At 44.2% G+C, this 24,196-nt stretch overlaps 1 protein-coding gene across 2 annotated transcripts; it reads right to left on the bottom strand.

Moving 5' to 3' along the window:
* Nucleotides 1–1,597: 1,597 nt before the first annotated feature.
* On the bottom strand, nucleotides 1,598–10,970 carry LOC106570203 (uncharacterized). Of its 2 annotated transcripts, XM_014142282.3 has the most exons (9): nucleotides 10,802–10,970; nucleotides 9,819–9,950; nucleotides 7,884–7,997; nucleotides 7,411–7,467; nucleotides 7,002–7,139; nucleotides 3,995–4,042; nucleotides 3,419–3,535; nucleotides 2,278–2,361; nucleotides 1,598–2,065 (listed from the first exon to the last, which is right to left on the bottom strand). In XM_014142282.3, the coding sequence occupies exons 2-9, from the start codon at nucleotides 9,912–9,914 to the stop codon at nucleotides 1,964–1,966; spliced, it is 756 nt and encodes a 251-aa protein (XP_013997757.1). In that variant the 5' UTR covers nucleotides 9,915–9,950; nucleotides 10,802–10,970; the 3' UTR covers nucleotides 1,598–1,963. The 2 variants fall into 2 exon arrangements, with proteins under 2 accessions (XP_013997757.1, XP_013997759.1); XM_014142284.3 differs by lacking the exon at nucleotides 3,995–4,042.
* Between the last annotated feature and the right edge of the window lie 13,226 nt (nucleotides 10,971–24,196).

The raw sequence follows: 24,196 nt of genomic DNA, 5'->3' as shown, positions 1-24,196 counted from the left end.
TATGTGTAGATGGGTTCTTTTTTTTGTAATTCATTTTGAATTCAGGCTACAACACAACAACATTTGGATTAAGAAGGGGTAGGAATAGTTTCTGAAAGCACTGTAGTAAACAGTACCAGTGTCTATTGCATATGATCCAATGTAACTGGTTTGCTGGATAATTAACCATTTTAAAGTTTCTTACATGGTTTCTTGATGGGGAGGGCAGGTGTGTGCGGACAGAGGTGGACTGAGGGTGTGAATGGGTTTGGGTTATTTTTGTATGTATTTCTTTGATTGTTTTTGTACCTGTAACCCCCCCTCTGAAAAAAATGATATAACTAAATAAAAAGTTGGCTCTGAAAGACTTACTTTATTGCATGTTAACAGAAATACCCATATCAATAGCACAGTCAAACACATTGTAAATAAACAGCAAACCAGACCTTTAGAACATCAACACATTCACCAATGCTGCCCTCTTGTGAGGACAGGGCATCAGTGGACCATGCACAAATATTACAGTAACAGCAGTGACTTTTTCTTCACAATGAAAAGAGGTGGAGGGTGGTCGACAAGTGCTGTAATGTCGCAAAAGGAAGAACTGCAAAAGTTTGTTCAGTGGTCAACAAGGGCTGGAATGACACAAAAATGAGTACTACAATGTCAGTTAGCTTTTGGTTAAAATGTCAAATGGACATACATTTTATTATTTTAAGGGCAGTCCAGAATATTCTTACTGTTTGAGTATTTTAGTATATCTGGAATATTAGAGCATACGCAAGAGACTCTTTTGCTTTGTTAGAGCAAATTGTTCAATAAAAAAAACAAGTAATAAATAAACAAATAAAAAAAGTAGATATTCAAACAAATGCCATACAAGTCAGGTTTCTTACGATGGAATCATAACACACACGGAAAAGGTTAGGCTATGGTAGGGATCAATTACGTATTCTGTGTGTTGATGTGGCATGTAACAGTATTTGCTTGCTTTTTGCTAATGTGTTCATCAGTGTTCATCTACAACTATTCTATATTCTAACATGATACAATCCTCTCAATGAGCACTACAGTACATTACCAGCATTGGTTGGTTAGCTTGGTAAGTGATTAGAGCTGTGATATCATTCACTTTAAAATACATGAATGTGCAAAACTAGACTAAAAACAATGAACAGAATCATATTATGTAAAGCAAGAAGCATCCTGAATACATCACTATACAGTATTATGACACGGTAGTGATAAAGGCTTGTATTATTTGGTCTCAAAAAGTGTGATGCCACCAAAACACAACAAAAGAAGCAATGAAAGTATACCTACTTACAATTTTACATTAGCTTCAGTTAGTCCCTAGAATCCTCCAATCCATGCAGTGACCGTGTTAGAAACTAAGACCTTGATTAGTTGATTATTTGAAACTGCTGTGTTAGTGTTGGGCTAGAACAAAGGCCTGCATACCCTCTTCAGGGATGTAGAACCCCTGTCCTATATGTTCATCCTTCACTTTCTGCATCCACGATAATACTTATAATCATAGTCTCGTAGCTTTGCAAACATCCTCAAAATGAATAACATTGGTAACAATTGACATTTTCTTCCCATTATATAGCTTAATAATTACTGAGGCAATACAGGTTTGAGTGCCTTCATTTACGGCAAAACAGTTATATGTCATTCATGGAAATTTGACCTGCTAGTCACCACACCATCTCCTTAAAAAGCTGAATTCCCAATTAACCCCTAGCCCCTATACCCCTTGGCATTCCTGTAGATCTGAAAGGATATGAAAGGTTTGAACAGTATGTAGGCCAAATGCTTCAACTTGTCTTCAGGTAAGCTGGGTGGAATTTCCACCACCTATCTAATCGTTTCAGATCTATAGAAGTGTCCAGGGCTCGATTTGGAATTCAGATTAAGACCTACACTGTTGCGCATATAATCCGGCGCAAGTGGCTGGAGTGGAGGATGAAGGAGGTTTGGTTTAAGGCTCAGCCGCCTCGATGGGCTCCACCTGTGGGTCAGTGGGGGGAGTGGAGACCTCCTCTACCTGGTCGGAATCGGGTTCAGTGACAACAACGGCCACCTGCTCAAGGAGAGAGGCAGAGAGAGAAAGACTGAGAAAGAGACAGTTATTATATTGACATGTAATGTTTGACATTAGAAGAATCTATTACTCGAACACATCAAGGTAATCAGACCTCAAGAGTAAATGGTAGCCAACAGTGCTAAATGGATAAGCCATTATAGGCTGGCACTATATAGTAGGCTAACCCCTTCGGGCTAGCTAGGCCCTACCTGAGATGCTGCAGCCTGCACAGCAGGGGGACCTGCCGGGGGGCGAGTCTGGGGGTAGGCTGGGCGCTGAGTTCCACTGGATGACTAGAGAGAGAGAGCAAGAAAGAAGTTAAAGGGAGAACAAGACATGAACTTGTGATGTTCAGTACCTATATGTAATAGAGGGTTCACCCTGCCATTCTTTTTTATACATGAAGGGTATCATTTTTGTTTTCTTAAAACAGGCACAATTTGCACTGAAAGAACTCACAAACCTTGAAGTAAAATGTCTTAAAACTTCCCATACAACAAAGTCCTTAAGAAGGTGGCAATTATTTATGCACATATGGGGAAATTCAGATCCGACTTCTCTCCACATGTATTCTGACCAGTGCCCGCAAGGTACGCATACCCTTATTGTTATAGTTTTCTCCTCTTCCAATATTTAATGGATTGAACAACTGAATGGCAACTTTCAGGATAATCAAACCACTGTATTTTTTATTCACCAATATATTTTGTCAGTAAAGGCTCTCCAAACCAGTTTTTTAAAGAAGTAGGCAGATCCCTAAATATGTTCCTAACCCTTAATAATGTACAGATCGGATACTTTTTCAATTTACCAATTGGTGCTAAAACTGAGATATGCATAGGCCTATAATTGTATGGCTTTCTTTCATTGATCCTTAATATTCTGAACCCGTTCTCTCAATATATTATAGTGACTGTCGAGAAAATTTGAATTAAAGGTGCACCGTATTTAAAGGGATGGCTTTAGATAACTGAAAACCCCATTGAATGAAAAGTCCATGAGGAAATCAGTTGGCCAGCAAGTGGGAGGGTTTTCAGCAGTTTAATTAAATGTATTCAGTGCGCATAAGGGAGCCACTCTCAAAGAGCTTGTTGCGCATCTGCGTAAAGTAAGTCTGAATACCAAATACTGAGAAGCGCAGGAAAGGCAAACATTTCCTAAGTCTGAATCGAGCCCATATAAAATAAATTGATTGAAAAACATTTTCACATGCAGCAAACACCACCTGCAGTGTTCTAAATTGTTACAGTTTTTAAATCGCAATGCCCGGGCAGCGCTGCACATGTAAAATGGTGCTTGGAGCCTTTTAGAATGCCCTTCCCCATGTGTTCTGTTATTATGTGGGTTCACCTGCATTCCACCACTAGAGGCCAGCACACTGAGGCCAAACAGCATCGCTGTGATGCAGATGAGCAGCTCCAGAATAAGGAAGATAACCAGAGTACCTATGATGCCGTCAATCAGGAGCTATAAGAAACCACCCAGGCGGGAGAGAGACAGGTGAAGAAAGACATGCGGGATGGACAGTCGTATTGTGGTCCAGAGAAAAATGCTTGATATTACAGTAGCATCAATAAATTCCATACAGCATGAAATGAATGCAATTGCAGGATAAAAAACATTGTCCAAAAAGCTAACTATAATGTCAGATCTTATTAATTAATTAATTTAGCAAGATAATACAAACAGATGTCAAACTAGGCCTTTTGAATAGCCATATAATCAATCACATGAAAGTGAAAAAATGTATAACAACTAATACCTATCTAAACATACGATTGGGTAAGATGTTTTTAAAACTTTTGCTGCAATACCTTTTCGGGTAATGTTTTGTTATAGTAACTATATGAGCAAGGCAGAAATACTGCTACCTACCAAGTGTTAGCATTGACCAGAACATATCTACAATAGTGGTCAACTACTTACTTTACATTTCATTTCGATCAGCCCAGTGCATTTCCTGAAACAATGTTGCTGCAGTAAACAGTAAACACAAAGAAAGACATGTTCCATTTTGAAGAACAATTACACTTTCCCTTGAAACTACATTAACCTAGATAAGATACTCATAGTGGTGTGTTTCTATTCTACAAACAGCAACTCTTCATATGTTCTTACATATTTTTACTTTAAAATATGACAAAAATACAATGGATGATTGACTGTATCATCAATTAAAACCTTAATAGTGTCATCAAAAATAGAAATGTCATTTACATTCAATTCTAGATCCCACACAGGTTTCGTACTGTTCTATATGAGGACTAAGTTTGAGCAGTTGTGTTAGCATAGTAGAATATGTATGTATGCTACCTCCTATGCAGACAGAATAAAGTGGGTCAAAGACTTTGATGCATGACCCCATTTTGACATAGCTCCCACCATAAATAGTTTAGGCCAAATTGTTCCATTGGAGCCTTTTTACAGTTTAGAACAATGTTGTTAAAATTGGTCAAAGCCTTGCCACAATAATCAAAATCCAAAACTCCTTTGCTGAATTTTTTTTAAAGGTCGTTTTTAATCATTCTGGGTAATACCAAACCCCAAAACACTAATTACATGTTTCATCAATGATTGCTTTAATTTGCTGTTTTGTTTAAACAATAATGACATTTAGACAAGTATTTTTGTTGTGGTACTGATATCTACTACTAATATGTGATGTGATAGAAAAAGAAAAGCCTGCACACTTAATTGACAGATTTAAAGTTGTTGTGGGATGTTTTTTTTGTATATTCATATGTTTTGATAAAGTGTTCATAAATCATGTGTAATGGGAGCAATGTTGAAATATAGGCCATTAAACAAATCCACTTGGTGGCCGAAATAAAGGTATGCATGTCTGCCAGTATTTCTTGGTGGAGATTGGAGTGCCTAACTCAAAACAAAAAAAATATTTGTGTAGATGAAATACTCATGAAAACCATGTAACTGATCCTCTCCGTCATTACTGAATGGTTTGAAGCTGGGTGCTGTGCTGAACCAATTAATCAACTAATGTTTTTAATGCTTATTTTACGGAAAATCTTTGCTTTAATCAGATGCACTGTATATAGGCCACACGTTGCTTTTAACTAGCAGCACATGGCAAAGGAAAATATACACTGACTATACCAAACATTAGGAACACCTTCCTAATATTGACTTGCACGCCCCAGCCCCTTTGCCCTCAGAACAACAAAGATTTAAGTGCCTTTGAACGGGGTATGGTAGTAGGTGCCAGGTGCACCGGGTTGTGTCAAGAACTGCAAAGCTGCTGGATATTTAATGCTCAACTGTTTCCCATGTGTATCAAGAACGGTCTAACACCAAACAGGACACCCAGCCAACTTGACACAACTGTGGGAAGAATTGGAGTCAACATGGGCCAGCATCCCTGTGGAACACTTTTGACACCTTGTAGATTTAAAAGGTGACATCAATAAGGGATTATAGCTTTCACCTAGATTCACCTGGTCAGTCTGTCATGGAAAAACCTTAATGTTCTTAATGTTTTGTACACTCAGTGTATAATATCTTGAGCAGATAAGTGTGCGCAACACAGATTTACACATTAATCTTTGCTCATTTAAGTTAAGCGTGCTGATCTCATGTCAGAATACCGCCTTGAGTGAAGACATTACACTAATACTTACACAAAAGACAATAGATTTTTTGTATAGGCTATTGTTGGATGCAACAATCCTTTTGCTCTCTATAAAAATTGAAATGTACTTCCAACAAATTCAGAGTTTTTTCTGAAATCCCGGTTGGAGGATCCCAGAATCAGGAGGGAACAGGCAGGATATCCGGAATCCTCCAACCAGGTGTCTGAAAAACCAGGGAATTTATTAAAGTTCCAGGAATTCTGCAACCCTAGTCCTGAGCAAACATTGTTTCAGAAAATGCATATCAACAACTGATACAAATGTATTCAAACAACAACGGTAACAATCTTTCAAAACATTTGTCAGAATAAATTAATTGTGAACACATTTTCCACAAAGAACTAACTTCAAATTATATGAAATTCAGCAAATGAGTTGGGGAATTTTACATTGTGACTCTCATTGTATGTCTTTTTACCACATGAACTCTCAAGTGGGAGAATGTGTGACATGGTCAGCTACTCAATCAAGATGACCGAGAAGGTTGACTAAACCATGATGACTATATCAAAATTCAGCCTGCACTTTATTGTTTCTTTTTAAAATTATGTCATTCTTTTAGACACTTTTTTTTAAATAATGTTATGCAATTTGCAAATGTATGTAATTTTTTTTATATGCAAATGTACACTAACGTTCAAAAGTTTGGGGTCAATTAGAAATGTTCTTGTTATTGAAAGAAAAGCACATTTTTTGTCCATTAAAAAAAAAACATAAAATTGATCAGAAATACAGTGCAGACATTGTTAATGTTGTAAATGATTATTGTTGCTGAAAACGGCTGATTTTTAATGGAATATCTACATAGGCTTACAGAGGCTCATTATCAGCAACCATCACTCCAGATACTCAACTATTCTAAAGAAGGCCAGTTTTATTGCTTCTTTAATCAGAACAACAGTTTTCAGCTGTGCTAACATATTTGCAAAATAGTTTTCTAATGATCAATTAGCCTTTAAATATGATAAACTTGGATTAGCTAAGACAACGTGCCATTGGAACACAGGAGTGATGGTTGCTGATAATGGGCCTCTGTAAGCCTATGTAGATATTCCATTAAAAATCTGCAATTTCCAGCTACAATAGTCATTTACAACATTAACAATGTCTACACTCTATTTCTGATAAATTTTATGTTATTTTAATGGACAAAAAAATGAGCTTTTCTTTCAAAAACAAGGACATTTCTAAGTGAGCCCAAACCTTTGAACGATAGTGTATGTAATAATTGTTTATATGCAAATTGATGTAATAAGTCAAGGTATACTGTTAGAATGACTGGTTACCACGGCATGCAGCTCCAGTCTCCGGCAGTGTTCACAGTGGTAGGAGTCCTGGCGGTAAGGCAGGTGTTTGGACATCAGGCCCAGAGCAGCCGTGGAGAAGGCAGCACTAATCAAGTGCAGCACCAGGGTACATTTCACCTGGGGAGAGAGTACACCACTACACTGAATACACCCAGATTGACAGAAAATATTATACATTGAAATTTTGTTTTTTGGGGTTTATGTGATTTCTTATAATCGCCTACATCACTCACAAAGATCAGTGGTCACACTCTGCCACAACAGGAGTAAACATACCTCCAAGAATGGTATGCAGCATTTCGGGATAATGTGTTGTTCGGTACATACTGTTGAAAAATGCAGCAAAAAATGTAACCAGCTGAATGCGCGCCAATTGCATTATACCCACCCAAAAGAGAGAAGGCTTCCTGCCCGCGTGGACAAGGACCGAACCAGACAGGATGAGCTGTGGGAGTACACCCATAACAGAATAAGACACATGACTCATAGGTCAGATTACACACCTATACAGAGATTAGAATAACTGATTCAACAAAATAAATTATATATTCTAGAAAATTGCCATTGTAGGGCTGTAAGCCTATTCAAGTGTGCTGGATCAGGGTTGAAGAGAAAGCCTGCAGGAAGGTTGGCCCGATCTGGCCTAAAGACACACTGCCAATGTAGAGGGCGCTGTTGTAATAGTTGATACTTGGCCAGTAAATTCTGACTGGTACGTGTCATCTGGAGTAGGTAGAAGTTGCCCTTACTAACTGATATAGGGTTGGGATTGATTATATTGCCCTAATGGTTAAGATTAGAATTGGGGGTAGGGACATCTAATTGTAGATCTTTGGTTGGGGTCAGCAATGGCTCACTCACCTGTAAGACAACGATCAAAAGGACAGCGACATCACCAGTGAAGTGGATCTCGTGGAGCTGCAACACAGAGGCACTCAGGCAGAGGACAAGACACCCGATGATGATCTGGACGGCCTGGGACAATACATTAAGAACACTCATCAGTACCATTAAAAGGACATTATGTGGTTCGATGGCTCATCTACAGCATAGTGTTTGGTAACCCCATAGTTGTGTTCAGTAGGACACACCGTAGCAAAACATTTTGAAATTCGAAAACGGAATTGAGCCTTCGTTATTAAGTCCAGGAATCACTCTCTGGTTCATTTTTTCCCTGTTTCATTTGGTGCCTACTGAACAAGACCCAGTTATGGGTTTGATTCAGGCATGGGAATATAAGTCTCCTAAATGAATACATTATCATTATATTATAAGGTAACGTGATTATGCTTTATTTTACAGCACAGAATTTAAGCTGTTATTGATTCATATCATATCCTTATAGTGTATCACAACCATCTGTATGGATGATTGGAGTATTGGTGTCTCTGAGGGGTCTTTGGCCTGGTTTGCTAACTACCTCTTTCAAAGAGTACAGCGTTTTAAGTCAGAACATCTGCTCTCAGCCGCTGCCTGTCACCAAGGGTGTACCCCAAGGCTCGATCCTAGGCTCCACAGTATTCTCAATTTACATCAACAACATAGCTCAGGCAGTAGGAAGCTCTCTCATCCATTTATATGCAGATGATACAGTCTTATACTCAACTGGCCCCTCCCCGGAATTTGTTTTAAACGCTCTACAACAAAGCTTTCTTAGTGTTCAACAAGTTCTCTGCCCTTAACCTTGTTCTGAACACCTCCAAAACAAAGGTCATGTGGTTTGGTAAGAAGAATGACCCTCTCCCAACAGGTGTGATTACTACCTCCTGAGGGTTTAGAGCTTGAGGTAGTCACCTCATACAAGCACTTGGGAGTATGGCTAGACAATACACTGTCTTTCTCTCAGCACATATCAAAGCTGCAGGCTAAAGTTAAATGTAGACTTGGTTTCCTCTATCGTATTCACTCCTCTTTCACCCCAGCTGCCAAACTAACCCTGATTCAGATTACCATCCTACCCATGCTAGAATACGGAGACATCATTTATAGATCGGCAGGTAAGGGTGCTCTCGAGCGGCTAGATGTTCTGTACCATTTGGCCATCAGATTTTCCACCAATGCTCCTTATTGGACACATCACTGCACTCTATACTCCTCTGTAAACTGGTCATCTCTGTATATCCCTGTCGCAAGACCCACTGGTTGATGCTTATTTATAAAACTCTCTTAGGCCTCACTCCCCCCTATCTGAGATATCTACTGCAGCCCTCATCCTCCACATACAACACCCGTTCTGCCAGTCACATTCTGTTAAAGGTCCCCAAAGCACACACATCCCTGGGTCGCTCGTCTTTTCAGTTCGCTGCAGCTAGCGACTGGAACGAGCTGCAACAAACACTCAAACTGGACAGTTTTATCTCAATCTCTTCATTTAAAGACTCAATCATGGACACTCTTACTGACAGTTGTGGCTGCTTTGCGTGATGTATTCCTGTCTCTACCTTCTTGCCCTTTGAGCTGTTGTCTGTGCCCAACAACGTTTGTACCCTGTTTTGTGCTGTTACCATGTTGTGTTGCTACCATGTCATTGTCATATTGTGTTGCTACCATGCTGTGTTGTCATGTGTTGCTGCCATGCTATGTTGTCGTCTTAGGTCTCTCTTTATGTAGTGTTGTGTTGTCTCTCTTGTCGTGATGTGTGTTTTGTCCTATATTTTTAATCCCAGCCCCCATCCCCACAGGAGGGCTTTTGCGTTTTGGTAGGCCGTTATTGTAAATAAGAATTTGTTCTTAACTGACTTACCTAGTTAAATAAAAGGTTTAAAAAAAATGCCTATGTGTGAAGATGTCACTCACCCCCAAGGTTTTAGGCTCCACCTTCTGGAAGGAGCCCACTTGTCCTGAGGTGAGGTTGCCAGTGGGAGGCAGGGGGTCCTGGCTTTTGAGGCCCATGTTGTCAAGGCTGACAAGGCTTTAGATGCAGAAAAGCTACACAAAATGGCATAGATAAACAGTAATGAACTGAGAAAATTATAGACAAGGCAATGAATGAAAGCTGCAGTAAATTACTGGAGGAGTATACAAAGATGAAGAGTTATGAGGAGGGGAAAATGTATGTTTTTTAAGGAACCCAGCAATAATAAAGACAACTAAAATGAAACTGCAGGAAATCTTTTTGCAGGATAATATGAGGAATTTGGGATACTTCATTGACATTGGTTGTAAACACACCATCTTCGGTTTGAACAAATATGCATACGCATTAGTGGGCAAAACCTGAAATTTGTCTTGACAAAGGTTATTATGAACTCTGGGAACAACAGGTAATTACAGGTCATTGTGATCTTGAACATGCAGGCTCTCAATTACATTTAAAAAATAACATAAATATATGACGTAAATGATCAAGAACTCTTCGTGAACATGAATCAATATCATGTTTGCATTCCAATTAACTTCAAAATATTTCAGAGGGAGGTAAATTGAGACGTCTGCCGCTGGTGAAAAAAAGAGCAACATCAGGACCGCAGTCGATTTTGGCAATTCTCCAACCCCTGTACTACGCCATCATCACACAACTTTAACCCATGTGAGGACGAGCTAATCACCATACTATAGATTATTTTCTTCACAAATATTTGACATAAAGCTTTAGTCAGAAAACCGATAGATATCTGCAATGTTCTGTGGTCGTCAAATTAGATAAATAAGGGTAGGATATTGTAAGTTTAACCATACACCTGCTAATTTGGGCTACATAAGACAGGAACGTGCTACGTCATGTCCCAGTTAGACCATCTCACAAAGCATGCCGCATTAAAGTGTGTATTCTGTCTTACCTCCTCTGGTTCGAACAAGAAGGTTATTCCTTTATTTATTTTCTGATTTATAATGTCGATAAGGCGCGTACAGCTACTCCTAACGCGTTGGTGTTGATGGGAGTTAAAAAATAACTAGCGGAGACGCAATGCGTGTGTGCTGTAGGTGGATGGGACGTTTTTCACTGCAGTGAGGCGCGGGATGCGCTGCTGCACCGAAGTGCGTGTGCATGTGTGCGCGTGTGTGCTGCGGCACTCTGGAAGAAAGACATGCATGACTCATGCTTTTTTAAAAACTTGCATAGCAATGGAGTAGAGATGAGACCAGTGTAAAATAAAATAACATATATTCATTATTTGCTGCTAGACCAAAGGATTTTAAATCAGAGAGATAAAACGCCTGTAGTTAATAGTGATCAAAAGTATTCCCAAAAACGCAGCACAGGGGCAATGTCCTACATTTTTATCCGACATTTATCCTACATTTTTATCTGATGCAAGACGACAAGCATCAGGGCGGTCCCATACTCAATGCAGGTATCCTGTATAGCAGCGTGCCCTATGCAATCTAAACTCAAGGACATGTGAAGCTTTACCTAAGGGGGGTTCCTCTACTCAGAGGCATGCCAGATTTTACACTGCCTGGATATACATTTTATGTATCTGCTAACCACATCATATGTTATAGCAAACTGTTGCCCTGATGCAGTGGCAAGCCGTCATTCAGGGCACGTGGGGGGCCTTCCTGTTTTGCATGTTATTTTGGCTTTAATATGTGTCACATATCAGTTTGCAAACAATGTAAAAATATATATATATCATTGAGTTAATAAAGCCACATACAAACATGGTCTCTTTTTTGTTTTCTTGAGTCAGCCTAGCTCAGTGCTTTCTGTGGAGGTGAGGCAAGCCAGCAGAAAATACGGAGTGTTGCACCGTGATTGGCTCAGTGTTCTGTCACTCATGGGGACACTACGTCAGCGCCAAGTCTAAGGGTAGACTTAAAAAATTCTAGCCCCTTGGGTGCTGCCGTAGAGTTACATTAGAAGTGCCCATCCAAGAAGGCTCAAGGTCATTGGCCACAGATAAAATGACTTCAAATCACGTTATATGTACAGTAGCTTTGATTGGACTGATCATGTCAACATCATACTTTCAAAATCTTAGCTTGCAGTCATCATCATGAATCAAGTCGACAATCTACTGGCAAATCCTTTTTAATCCTTGTCATATGAAGAGAAATAATGAAGAGAAATTATTGATAAAACGTATCGGTGCTCATCGGCCATGGGACATAAACATAAACACAACAAATTCAACAATGAGTGGTTGGGAAGGAATCCATGGCTAACTGCAAGCATTGCAAAGAGATCATAAGCCTGCTATTCAGTGGAGTGGCTGTGTGGTCCCAAGTCTAAGATTAAGGGTCTCTTTTCCTAGTTTAAAATTATAAACATTCAACATTGACCATGCTGTCAATGAAGCATGATTTGTGCCGTGCTCAAAAGAACTGTTAACTCAGAACTGCAAAATCTGACTTTAGTGAGTTCAAGACAACTGGGAACTCGGGGAAAAAATGAGCTACGACATGGGAAAATATGTTTTGAACTTTCTAGAGCTACGACCTGAAGATCACTGACATCATCATGATTCAACAATTTTGCCTTCTTCGAGTTCCCAGTTGTCTTACAAGCACTATAAATCCAGAGAATGGCAGACTTTGATGACAAAGTTTGATGACAAAATTTGCCCACGAAGGAACGTCGCTCAACCTTCCTGTTCAAGTGAGCACAGCACAACAAGGAGAGTCCAAAAATGTCTTGTATGCTGCTGCATAAATGATGTAATATACTGTAGCTAAGAAAGTCATAATAAGTTACTGTTGTGTAGTAAGCTGTTAGTAAGCCTTGTGCATCACCCTAAGAATTTGGTCTATTTTCATCCCTTAATTTCACCTACTGTTCTGACTTGTTGGTGCACATGTAGCCTATAACCTGTTTTTGAGAAATATAATCATTGAATATTGTAAGAGTCTTCATTGTCTGCTTATATGCCCCTTTTATTTATCCTACGGTTCTGCCTTGGTGTACAGGGAGAACACTGTAAGAACGGCCCATGTTCTGAAATCTGTTGTTGTACATTTCAAATGTGCTGAACAAATAAATATATTGACTACGTCCATCCTAGCTCGCTCATTAATGTCTTACACTTGGAACACACCAACACCGTCATGGTGCAAAATAGTATGCAGCATCATCATATGTATGCAGCAAAAGTTCAAGCCGTCTAGGCATACAGTTTGACGCATATATTCGATAAATCCAACGTATGCACCACACCGAACGCTCTGCGACTGTCACGACAGTGACGGATGGTGGCGCCCCTCCTCGGCCGGGCGGAGCTCGGCGGTCGTCGTCGCCGGCCTACTAGCTGCCATCGATCCCTTTTTGTTTCACTTTCGTTTGGTTAGGTCTAGGTAGGCACGCACCTGTTTTGGGTTAGTAATTAGTAAGGGGGGGTTATTTAGGTTAGCGTAGGATGTATGTGGTTGTACGTGATTGTGTTGCTTGTTCGGGTTTTGTGTGTTCGTCAGAACGTGTATTGAGTTTTCCCTTCTGCCAGTGGTTTCTTTATTTTGTGTACACCACCGCAGAATCTTTCAGGGCTGCGCCCCTATACCGTATCGACTGCGTACAGTACTTCAAATAAAGAAGTGTGGTCACGAACTCTCTCTGTCTCCTGCGCCTGACTCTACCTCTCCTGTTGTTCCTCGAGCCAGCCCGTGACAGAAATCACGTACCCAACCTAAATGGAGTCAGCAGGAGCTTCAGCGCCAGCCATGTCCATGGAGGAAACCGTCGACCAACACTCCACCCTGCTCCACCGGCTGGGGAACGCCATGGATCAGGTGTTGGCGCGCCTGGAGAGCTGGGACCGACGCGCTCTCGGCCCCCTGAACGCGGCAGGCCAACAGCCTGCGCCCCCACCAGCCCCCACAGCACCCAGTACCAGTGGGGTGAAACTCGCTCCCCCCAGGGAGTACGATGGAACGGCCGCTGGGTGTAAGGGCTTCTTGCTCCAGTTGGAGTTATACCTGGCGACCGTTCGTCCCTCTCCCTCGGGGGAGGAGAGCGTCAGCGTCCTCGTCTCCTGCCTCACGGGTAAGGCCCTGGAATGGGCAAACGCCGTGTGGGACAGTCCGGACTCAGCCAGGGACAACTACCCAGAGTTCACCCGCCGCTTTCGGGCAGTATTCGATCATCCCCCGGAGGGGAGAGCGGCGGGTGAGCGGCTGTTTCACCTGAGGCAGGAGACGAGGAGCGCGCAGGACTTCGCGCTCGAGTTCCGGACCCTGGCCGCGGGAGCAGGGTGGAATGAGAGGGCCCTTATAGATCACTACCGTTGTAGTTTGAGGGAGGACGTCCGCCGGGAATTAGCCTGTCGGGACACGACCCACACACTGGACCAACTGGTGGATCTGTCCATCCGACTGGACAATCTGCTGGCCGCCCGCGGACGTCCGACCCGGGCCCTGCTCATTCCACCCTCCAGCCCTCCTGCTCCCACGCCTATGGAGATAGGGGGGGCAGCAGCCAGGAAGACTGGAGGGGGAGGTCGCTCCTGCACCTCATGTGGTCGCAGAGGGCACACTGTGGACCGGTGCTGGGGAGACTCCCCTAGGAGTCCAGAAGGCAGGCAGAGCGCTCCTTTGACACCTCAGGTGAGTCAGCACCAGCCTCACCCAGACCCCCCTGTCCGTCACATGTATGTGTCAGTGTCCTTTCCTTGTTTCTCCCCTCACTCCCGGTTTAAGGCGCTAGTCGATTCAGGCGCAGCAGGGAGTTTTATGGACCGTGGGGTCGCGGCTAAGTTAGGGATTCCCCTGGTCCAGTTGGACCAACCCTTCCCCGTGCACGCCCTAGACAGTCGACCACTAGGGTCAGGGCTGGTCAGGGAGGTCACTGTGCCTCTGGTCATGGTAATGCGGGGGGGTCATGAGGAGCGGATTAGTCTTTTCCTCATCGATTCCCCAGCATTTCCAGTGGTTCTAGGGATTCCCTGGCTAGCCACTCACAACCCTAAGATTTCGTGGGGACAGAGGGCTCTTAAGGGGTGGTCAAATGAGTGCTCGGGCAGGTGCATAGGAGTTTCCATCGGTGCGACTACGGTGGAGAGTCCAGACCCAGTATCCACCGTGCACATTCCCTCAGTGTATGCCGATTTGGCTATCGCCTTCAGTAAAACGAAGGCGACCCAATTACCACCTCATCGACGAGGAGACTGTGCGATAAACCTCCAGGTGGGCGCTGCCCTTCCTCGTAGTCACGTTTATCCCCTGTCTCAGGAGGAAACAGCGGCTATGGAGACATACGTCACTGAGTCCTTGAGGCAGGGATACATTCGGCCATCTCACTCACCCGTCTCCTCGAGCTTCTTTTTCGTGAAGAAGAAGGAGGGAGGTCTGCGCCCGTGCATTGACTATAGAGGTCTAAATGCCATCACAGTGGGTTTCAGTTACCCACTACCTCTCATCGCCTCGACGATGGAGTCATTTCACGGGGCGCGCTTCTTCACGAAATTGGATCTCAGGAGCGCATATAATCTGGTGCGTATCCGAGGAGGGGACGAGTGGAAAACGGCATTTAGTACCACATCTGGCCATTATGAGTACCTCGTCATGCCGTATGGGTTAAAGAATGCTCCCGCAGTCTTTCAATCCTTTGTGGACGAGATTCTCCGGGACCTGCTCGGTCAGGGTGTAGTGGTGTACATCGATGACATTCTGGTCTACTCCACTACACGCGCCGAGCATGTGTCTCTGGTGCGTAAAGTGCTTGGGCGACTGGTGGAGCATGACCTATACGTCAAGGCTGAGAAATGTGAGTTTTCCAAACCAGCCGTCTCTTTCTTGGGGTATCGCATTTCCTCATCAGGGGTAGTGATGGAATGTGACCGCGTTTCAGCCGTGCGTAATTGGCCGACTCCCACCACGGTGAAGGAGGTGCAGCGGTTTTTGGGATTTGCCAATTACTACCGGAGGTTTATCCGGGGCTTTGGGCAGGTGGCGGCTCCCATTACCTCACTGTTGAAGGGGGGCCCGGTGCGGTTGCAGTGGTCCGCGGAGGCGGACAGGGCCTTTAGTCGTCTGAAGGTTTTGTTCACCGACGCTCCGGTGCTGGCGCACCCGGACCCCTCTTTGCCCTTCATAGTGGAGGTGGACGCGTCCGAGGCTGGGGTAGGAGCCGTGCTGTCCCAGCGCTCGGGCGCCCCCCCAAAGCTCCGCCCCTGCGCCTTCTTCTCTAGGAAGTTGAGTCCGGCGGAGCGTAACTATGATGTGGGGGACAGGGAGCTGTTGGCTGTGGTCAGAGCCCTGAAGGTGTGGAGACATTGGCTTGAGGGGGCACGTCACCCTTGTCTCATCTGGACTGACCATCGCAATCTGGAGTACATCCGGGCGTCGAGGAGACTGAACCCGCGTCAAGCCAGGTGGGCGATGTTCTTTACGAGATTTTGGTTTAACATCTCGTATATCCCAGGTTCCCGGAACACTAAGGCCGACGCACTGTCTCGTCTCCATGACGCCGAGGAACGGTCCACCGATCCCACGCCCATACTTCCAGCCTCCTGCCTGGTGGCACCGGTGGTCTGGGAGGTGGACGCGGACATCGAGCGGGCGTTACGGACGGAGCCTACTCCTCCGCAGTGTCCAGTGGGTCGTAAGTACGTTCCGCTCGATGTTCGCGATCGGCTGATTCGGTGGGCTCACACGCTTCCCTCCTCGGGTCACCCAGGGGTTGAGCGGACGGTGCGTGGTCTTAGTGGGAGATACTGGTGGCCCACCTTGGTGAGGGACGTGAGGCACTATGTCTCCTCCTGTTCGGTGTGCGCTCAGAGTAAGGCTCCCAGGCACTTGCCTAGAGGGAAATTACAACCCCTCCCGGTTCCACAACGACCATGGTCCCACCTGGCGGTGGATTTCTTGACCGATCTCCCGCCGTCTCAGGGCAACACTATGATCCTGGTCGTTGTGGACCGGTTTTCTAAGTCCTGCCGTCTGCTTCCGTTACCCGGTCTTCCTACGGCCCTACAGACCGCGGAAGCCTTATTCACCCACGTCTTCCGGCACTACGGGGTGCCCGAGGATATCGTCTCAGATCGAGGCCCCCAGTTCACGTCCCGAGTGTGGCGGGCGTTTATGGAGCGACTGGGGGTTTCGGTCAGTCTGACCTCGGGGTTTCACCCCGAAAGTAATGGGCAGGTGGAAAGGGTAAACCAGGAGGTGGGCAGGTTCCTGCGGTCCTACTGCCAGGACCGGCCAGAGGAGTGGGCAAGGTTCGTGCCATGGGCCGAAATGGCTCAGAACTCTTTGCGCCACTCCTCCACCAACATATCACCATTCCAATGTGTGTTGGGTTATCAGCCGGTCCTGGGGCCATGGCATCAGAGCCAGACGGAGGCCCCTGCGGTGGAGGAATGGGTTCAGTGCTCAAGGGAGACCTGGAACGCTGTGCAGGAATCCCTGGAACGAACCAGGGTACGACAAAAAGCGAGCGCTGACCGGCACCGCAGCGAGGCCCCCGTGTTCACCGCAGGGGAGAGAGTCTGGCTCTCGACCCGGAACCTGCCCCTCCGCCTGCCCTGCCGGAAGCTGGGTCCGCGGTTTGTTGGGGCCATTTAAAGTCCTGAGGAGAATAAACGAGGTGTGTTACAGATTACAACTTCCTTCTTATTATCGCATTAACCCCTCGTTTCATGTGTCTCTCCTCAGGCCGGTGGTAGCTGGTCCGCTGCAGGAAAATGAGGTACGGGAGGTCCCTCCACCCCCCCTGGACATCGGGGGGCCCCCGGCGTACACAGTCCGGTCCATCTTGGACTCCAGACGCCGGGCGAGGGGCCTGCAGTACCTCGTGGACTGGGAGGGGTACGGCCCGGAGGAGAGGTGCTGGGTACCGGTGGAGGACATACTGGACCCAGCGCTCATCCGGGAGTTCCACAGCCTCCATCCGGATCGCCCTGCGCCTCGCCCTCCGGGGCGTCCTCGAGGCCGGCGTCGGCGCGCTGCGGGAGCCGCGCGTCAAGGGGGGAGTACTGTCACGAGAGTGACGGATGGTGGCGCCCCTCCTCGGCCGGGCGGAGCTCGGCGGTCGTCGTCGCCGGCCTACTAGCTGCCATCGATCCCTTTTTGTTTCACTTTCGTTTGGTTAGGTCTAGGTAGGCACGCACCTGTTTTGGGTTAGTAATTAGTAAGGGGGGGTTATTTAGGTTAGCGTAGGATGTATGTGGTTGTACGTGATTGTGTTGCTTGTCCGGGTTTTGTGTGTTCGTCAGAACGTGTATTGAGTTTTCCCTTCTGCCAGTGGTTTCTTTATTTTGTGTACACCACCGCAGAATCTTTCAGGGCTGCGCCCCTATACCGTATCGACCGCGTACAGTACTTCAAATAAAGAAGTGTGGTCACGAACTCTCTCTGTCTCCTGCGCCTGACTCTACCTCTCCTGTTGTTCCTCGAGCCAGCCCGTGACAGCGACTGCCTCTGCAACTGCCTCTGCAACGCAATGCTGCAAGGCAAACACAGCGTTTCATCGGAAATGAATGTAATTCTGGTGTACTAAAATGCAATGACGTTGTCGGTGTGATCGAAGTGTTAATAGAAATTACGGATTGCCTCTTATCCGCTTGTCGTCCCTTTATGTCATAGTTTGTACATCTCAATTGTCAGTAGAAACCACATTTGTTTAAGCAAGTCAGCCATATCAGCTATGTTTTTTTAAAAGGCAGTAAATGAGGCTGAATGAACTGTTTCGCTGCCAGATAAGGCTCCGCTGATAGCCAGGTGTAGCAGTGGTAAGGTGTTGGGACTGCTATTGGGGTTCTGCTGTTGGGAGAGCTTTATGGAGGGCTCCCGGGTGGCGCAGCGGTCTAAAGCACTACATCTCAGTGCAAGAGGTGTCACTACAGTCCCTGGTTCAAATCCAGGCTGTATCACATCTGGCCGTGATTGGGTGGCGCACAATTGGCCCAGTGTCGTCCGGGGTAGGCTGTCATTGTAAATAAGAATTTGTTCTTACCTGACTTGCCTAGTAAAATAAAGGTTAAAATAAAAATATAGGCCCTAACAGTTTGTGGGCACCGTTATAGTGCAATTTTAGTGTTGTGTAGTGGCTTTGCTGGCATGCATCCCACTTTCTTTTTTTCCCCCCACCAAAACTGATGTCTGCCCGCTTGCCTTTTTAGTTGAATTCTCTTGCACTCTCTCTCCTCATTAATACGTCTCCAACAGCATCCTGGAGAGGCGTGCTGGGCATGGACAATCTAAATATTTTGCGCCCCTGCATTTGGTAAAGTGGGCACTGGTTATCACCGGGCGACATCAGCACTCACCTGCTTGTAGTGTATGTACAGTAAAGTGCTACCACCTTCAGTAACAGAATTGGCCGGGTAAAGTTCAAATTAATTGGGGATTAGAGAGGCCCAACCTTTGTTCTTTAGAGCTGGTTTGCCTTAACCTCAAAGGCATACTAATCCTGTAGGCCACTAGCAACCATACACAATACATTATACTGAACAAAAATATAAATGCAACATGCAACGATTTCAATGATTTTACTGAGTTACGGTTCAAATCAGCAAATGTGTCAATTTAAATAAATAAATTAGGCCCTAATCTATAGATTTCATTGACTGGGCAGGGGCACATAGGTCTACCCACTTGGGAGCCAGGCCCACCTACTGGGGAGCCAGGCGCACCCAATCAGAATGACTTTTTCCCCTCAAAAGGGCTTTATTACAGACAGAAATACTCCTGTTTCATCAGCCATCCGGATGGCTGGTCTCAGACGATCCCGCAGGTGAAGAAGCCGGATGTGGAGGTCCTGGGCTGGCGTGGTTACACGTGGTCTGCGGTTGTGAGGCAGGTTGGGCTTATTGCCAAATTCTCCAAAATGATGTCGGAGGCAGTTTATGGTAGAGAAATAAACATTAAATTATCTGGAAACAGCTCTGGTGGACATTCCTGCAGTCAGCATGCCAATTGCACGCTCCCTCAAAACTTCAGACACCTGTGGCATTGTGTTGTGTGACATTACTGCACATTTTAGAGTGGCCTTTTATTTTCCCCAGCACAAGGTTACCTGTGATAAGGATCATGCTGTTTAATTAACTTCTTGATATGCCACACCTGTCAGGTGGATGGATTATCTTGGCAAATGAGAAATGCTCACTAGCAGAGATGTAAACAAATGTGTATACATAATTTAAGAGAAAGAAGCTTTTTGTGCATATGGAACATTTCTGGGATATTTTATTTCAGCTCATGAAACATGGGACTAACACTTTACATATTGCGTTTATATTTTTGTTCAGTATATAACCTAAATAAATTGCCATTACACTGTCTTACTGGGCCTTTTCCAAAGGGGTCTAATGTGAGAGGTTTGCTGCAGCTCTGCATGATTACGGAGTAGAGTGAAAGAGATTCATAGCCAAAGGCCCGAACCTACTAGTCTGACTAACACCTAATCTCAAAGTCCTCCTGACTTCAGAGTCCAGAAAGGCTGTTTTGATGTTGTTGAAACAATGTGTTCATAATGAAGGGGACTGTGCTTTTACTGGATGGTTCTCCTAAGTGTCTCTCTCACTCAAACACACAGGCAGAGTCACACACACACTGAGTGCTGCCCCCTGCCATTACAACAGGTCAGATGACAGGTCTCAACTACCCAGGAAAAAAACGAAAGAACCAATCAAATGTTGCATTGACAAACAGCCTCCTGTCCAGACCAGTGAGTCACTGCTCTTCCTCGCTGTGTGGTCACGTGGGTCGCGTCAGCCGGGCTACAAACCTACAGGCACAACCAACAAACAGATGAGCGGGTGCACTTACACATAAAAGGTATGGACAATGTAGGCGTGCATTCTCAAAGCCTGAGGATGGCAGGTTGAGGATCACTGACCAGGTCTCCCTTGTCAATACAATATAGTAAAAGCAAAACTGATATTCTATCTGCCCCAAAATTATTTTTGTAGACCATAAAAGAAGGGTGTGTGTTCAATGGTGAGAGCTGATGATGAGGCGGGAAAATCCAGACCCCGGTGCGTGTGTGTGTTCTCATCATTTCTGGACCGATGTAATGTATGAATTATATTAACAAAATATACTAGAGAATGAATATAGTTGCTTGAAAACACACATTTCATTATATTACAGCACTGCAGTGGTAGTTTTTCTGTTTTAAGGCTTATGCTCCTATTGTAGACATATTGCCTAGTAGCCAAGATAACTTGTAGAATGTGCAACTCAATGTATTCACTTCTGACCATTTGTTTTCAAGTGTATCTCCCCAAAAATAGTGGGCAGACAAGGCCACACAAAGAGCAGAGATAATCAGACAGCAATGGATAATTGAAGTACACAAAAGGGCCACTCGATGTCACACTGACAGAGATAAAACAAAAGTAGATAGTATAAATCAAATTATAGATGTATCTCTACCAAAAAAACATATGTTAAATGTAGTGTTAGGACAAGGAACCTATACTCTCAAGAAGCGAACAATATAACCATAAAACATTTAAAACAGATGCAACACTAGATACATTGCACCAGGAGAAAAAAACTAGATGTAAGTAAAGGGTGGTACAATAAGGGCAGGTTTCCCTGACACAGATTAAGCCGAGAAATATTAGACTGAGTAGGTGTAAGTAGCGCCAAAGCCATAGTGAGGCAAACTATTCTCCAACTTGGCACTAACATTATTATGACATTCTCATCCTAATTTAGTTTTATTGTGGCCATGGAACCTTTGGGCCAGCATACAGTGCATTCGGAAAGTATTCAGACCCCTTGACCTTTTCCACATTTTGTTATGTTACAGCCTTATTCTAAAATTGATGAAATAAATAAAAAATCTTATCAATCTATATACAATCCCATATAATGAATACTTATTTACATAAGTATTCAGACCCTTTGCTATGAGACTCGAAATTGAGCTCAGGATCATCCTGTTTCCATTGATCATCCTTGAGATGTTTCCTCAACTTCATTGGAGTCCACCTGTGGTAAATTCAATTGATTGGGCATGATTTGGAAAGGCACACACCTGTCTATATAACGTCCCACAGTTGACAGTGCATGTAAGAGTAAAAACTAAGCCATGAGGTCAAAGGAATTGTCCGTAGAGCTCTAATACAGGATTGTGTCGAGGCACAGATCTGGGGAAGGGTACCAAAACATTTCTGCAGCATTGAAGGTCTCCAAGAACACAGTGGCCTCCATCATTCTTAAATGGAATAACTTTGGAAGCACCAAGACTCTCCCTAGAACTGGGAAATCTGGGGAAAAGGGCCTTGGTCACAGAGGTGACCAAGAACCTGATGGTCACTCTGACAGAGCTCTAGAGTTCCTCTATGGAGATGGGAGAACCTTCCAGAAAGACAGCACTCCACTAATTAGGTCTTTATGGTAGAGTGGCCATACGGAAGCCACTCCTCAGTAAAAGGCACATGACAGCCCGCTTGGAGATTGCCAAAAGACACCTAAAAACTCTCAGACCATGAGAAACAAGATTCTCTGTTCTGATGAAACCAAGATGGAACACTTTGGCCTGAATGCCAAGTGTCACGTCTGGAGGGAACCTGGCACCATCCGTACGGTGAAGCATGGTGGTGGCAGCATCATGCTGTGGGGATGTTTTTCAGTGGCAGGGACTGGGAGACTAGTGAGGATCGAGGGAAAGATGAACAGAGAAAAGTACAGAGAGATTCTTGATGAAAACCTGCTCCAGAGCGCTCAGGACCTCAGACTGGGGTGAAGGTTCACCTTCCAAAAGGACAGCGACCCTAAGCACACAACCAAGACAACACAGGAGTGGCTTGGCACAAGTCTCTGAATGTCCTTGAGTTGCCCAGCCAGAGCCCAGACTTGAACCCTATCGAACATCTCTGGAGAGACCTGAAAATAGCTGTGCAGCAACACTCCCCATCCAACCTGACAGAGTTTGAGAGGATCTGCAGAGAAGAATGGGAGAAGCTCCCCAAATACAGGTGTGCCAAGCTTGTAGCGTCATACCCAAGATTATTCGAGGCTGTAATCGCTGCCAAAGTTCTTCAACAAAGTACTGAGTAAAGGGTCTGAATACTTATGTAAATGTGATTTTCCCGGGTTTTTTTTATGTATATAAATTAGCAAACATAAAAATAAAAAATAAAACGTTTTTGCTTTTTCATTATGGGGTATTGTGTGTAGATTGATATGGGGCAAAAACTATTTAATACATTTTAGAATAAGTCTGTAACCTAACGAAATGTGGAAAAAGTGAAGGGGTCTGAATACTTTTCGAAGGCACTGTATATTGTAGTGAATTCAGGGGGTAGCCTCTACTCAAACCCGGATCCAGTGACTGTCATTCCAACACTTTAACTGTACGCAAAAAGGTTTGGACCACACACACGGCAAGCCTACCCCTACTAACATACCTACTATAAGCATTCACTTACATTTTCTATGTAAAAAAAATATTTTGAAGTTGGATTGATAACCACAGGCCTTTGAATGACATCTACATGTATTATTTTTTTCTATAGTATTATAAGGCCTCTAACAATACTCTAACGCTCATGTTAACATGTTTTCACACTTCTTAAATCATTATCATACCATTTTCATTTTCTTACTCCCCATCATCTCAGATTAAATAAGTGTGGTTCTTTGGACTGTGTCATGCATAGAGCAGGTTGGCAACATGTCATAAAGTATAATGTCATAGGGAACATTCTGTAATGAAAGACAACTAATGTCACCCCAATAATGCTGAAATGGGTCACTGCTCACCTGTGTTGGTGTTTGTCCTACTGTAATGATGATGATTACTGTAAGAAACAACAATGAAACTTAAGAATGGGAAGTATAGAAATAGAGAACATAGAACACAAATACCGCTTTTTAGAGTTGCTTTCAACACGAATGACAGATCTATAACTCACATGTCTATGCGACTTTGGTCAGCTCACTCAAAAAGTTACATATTGCAACTTTAAGAGTCCTTGTTTCCATATATGTTTTTATTTGTCTAGAAACAATAGAATGTGTCAACGTTTCATTGTTTGAACAGGGGGGTTGTCTGGGACTACTGTCCAGGCAGTTTCTATGCGCTGAGAGGCTGATGCTATCATCCAGAAGGCGAGGTCAGTGCAGGTGCATCAAAGCTGGGACCGAGAGACTGAAAAACAGCTATCTCAAGGCCATCAGACTGTTAAACAGCCATCACTAACATTGAGTGGCTGCTGCCAACATACTGATACAAATCTCTAGCCACTTTAATAATTACAAATTGGATGTAATAAGTGTATCCCTATTCACTTTAAACATTGCCGCTTTATATAATGTTTACATACCCTACAGTACTCATCTCATAT

This window comes from Salmo salar, chromosome 14, assembly GCF_965601325.2.
Source record: "Salmo salar chromosome 14, fSalSal1, whole genome shotgun sequence".
NCBI classification, from domain to species: domain Eukaryota; kingdom Metazoa; phylum Chordata; class Actinopteri; order Salmoniformes; family Salmonidae; genus Salmo; species Salmo salar.
Note: the sequence above shows the minus strand (reverse complement) of the source record. Positions and strands in the feature narration are given on the sequence as shown.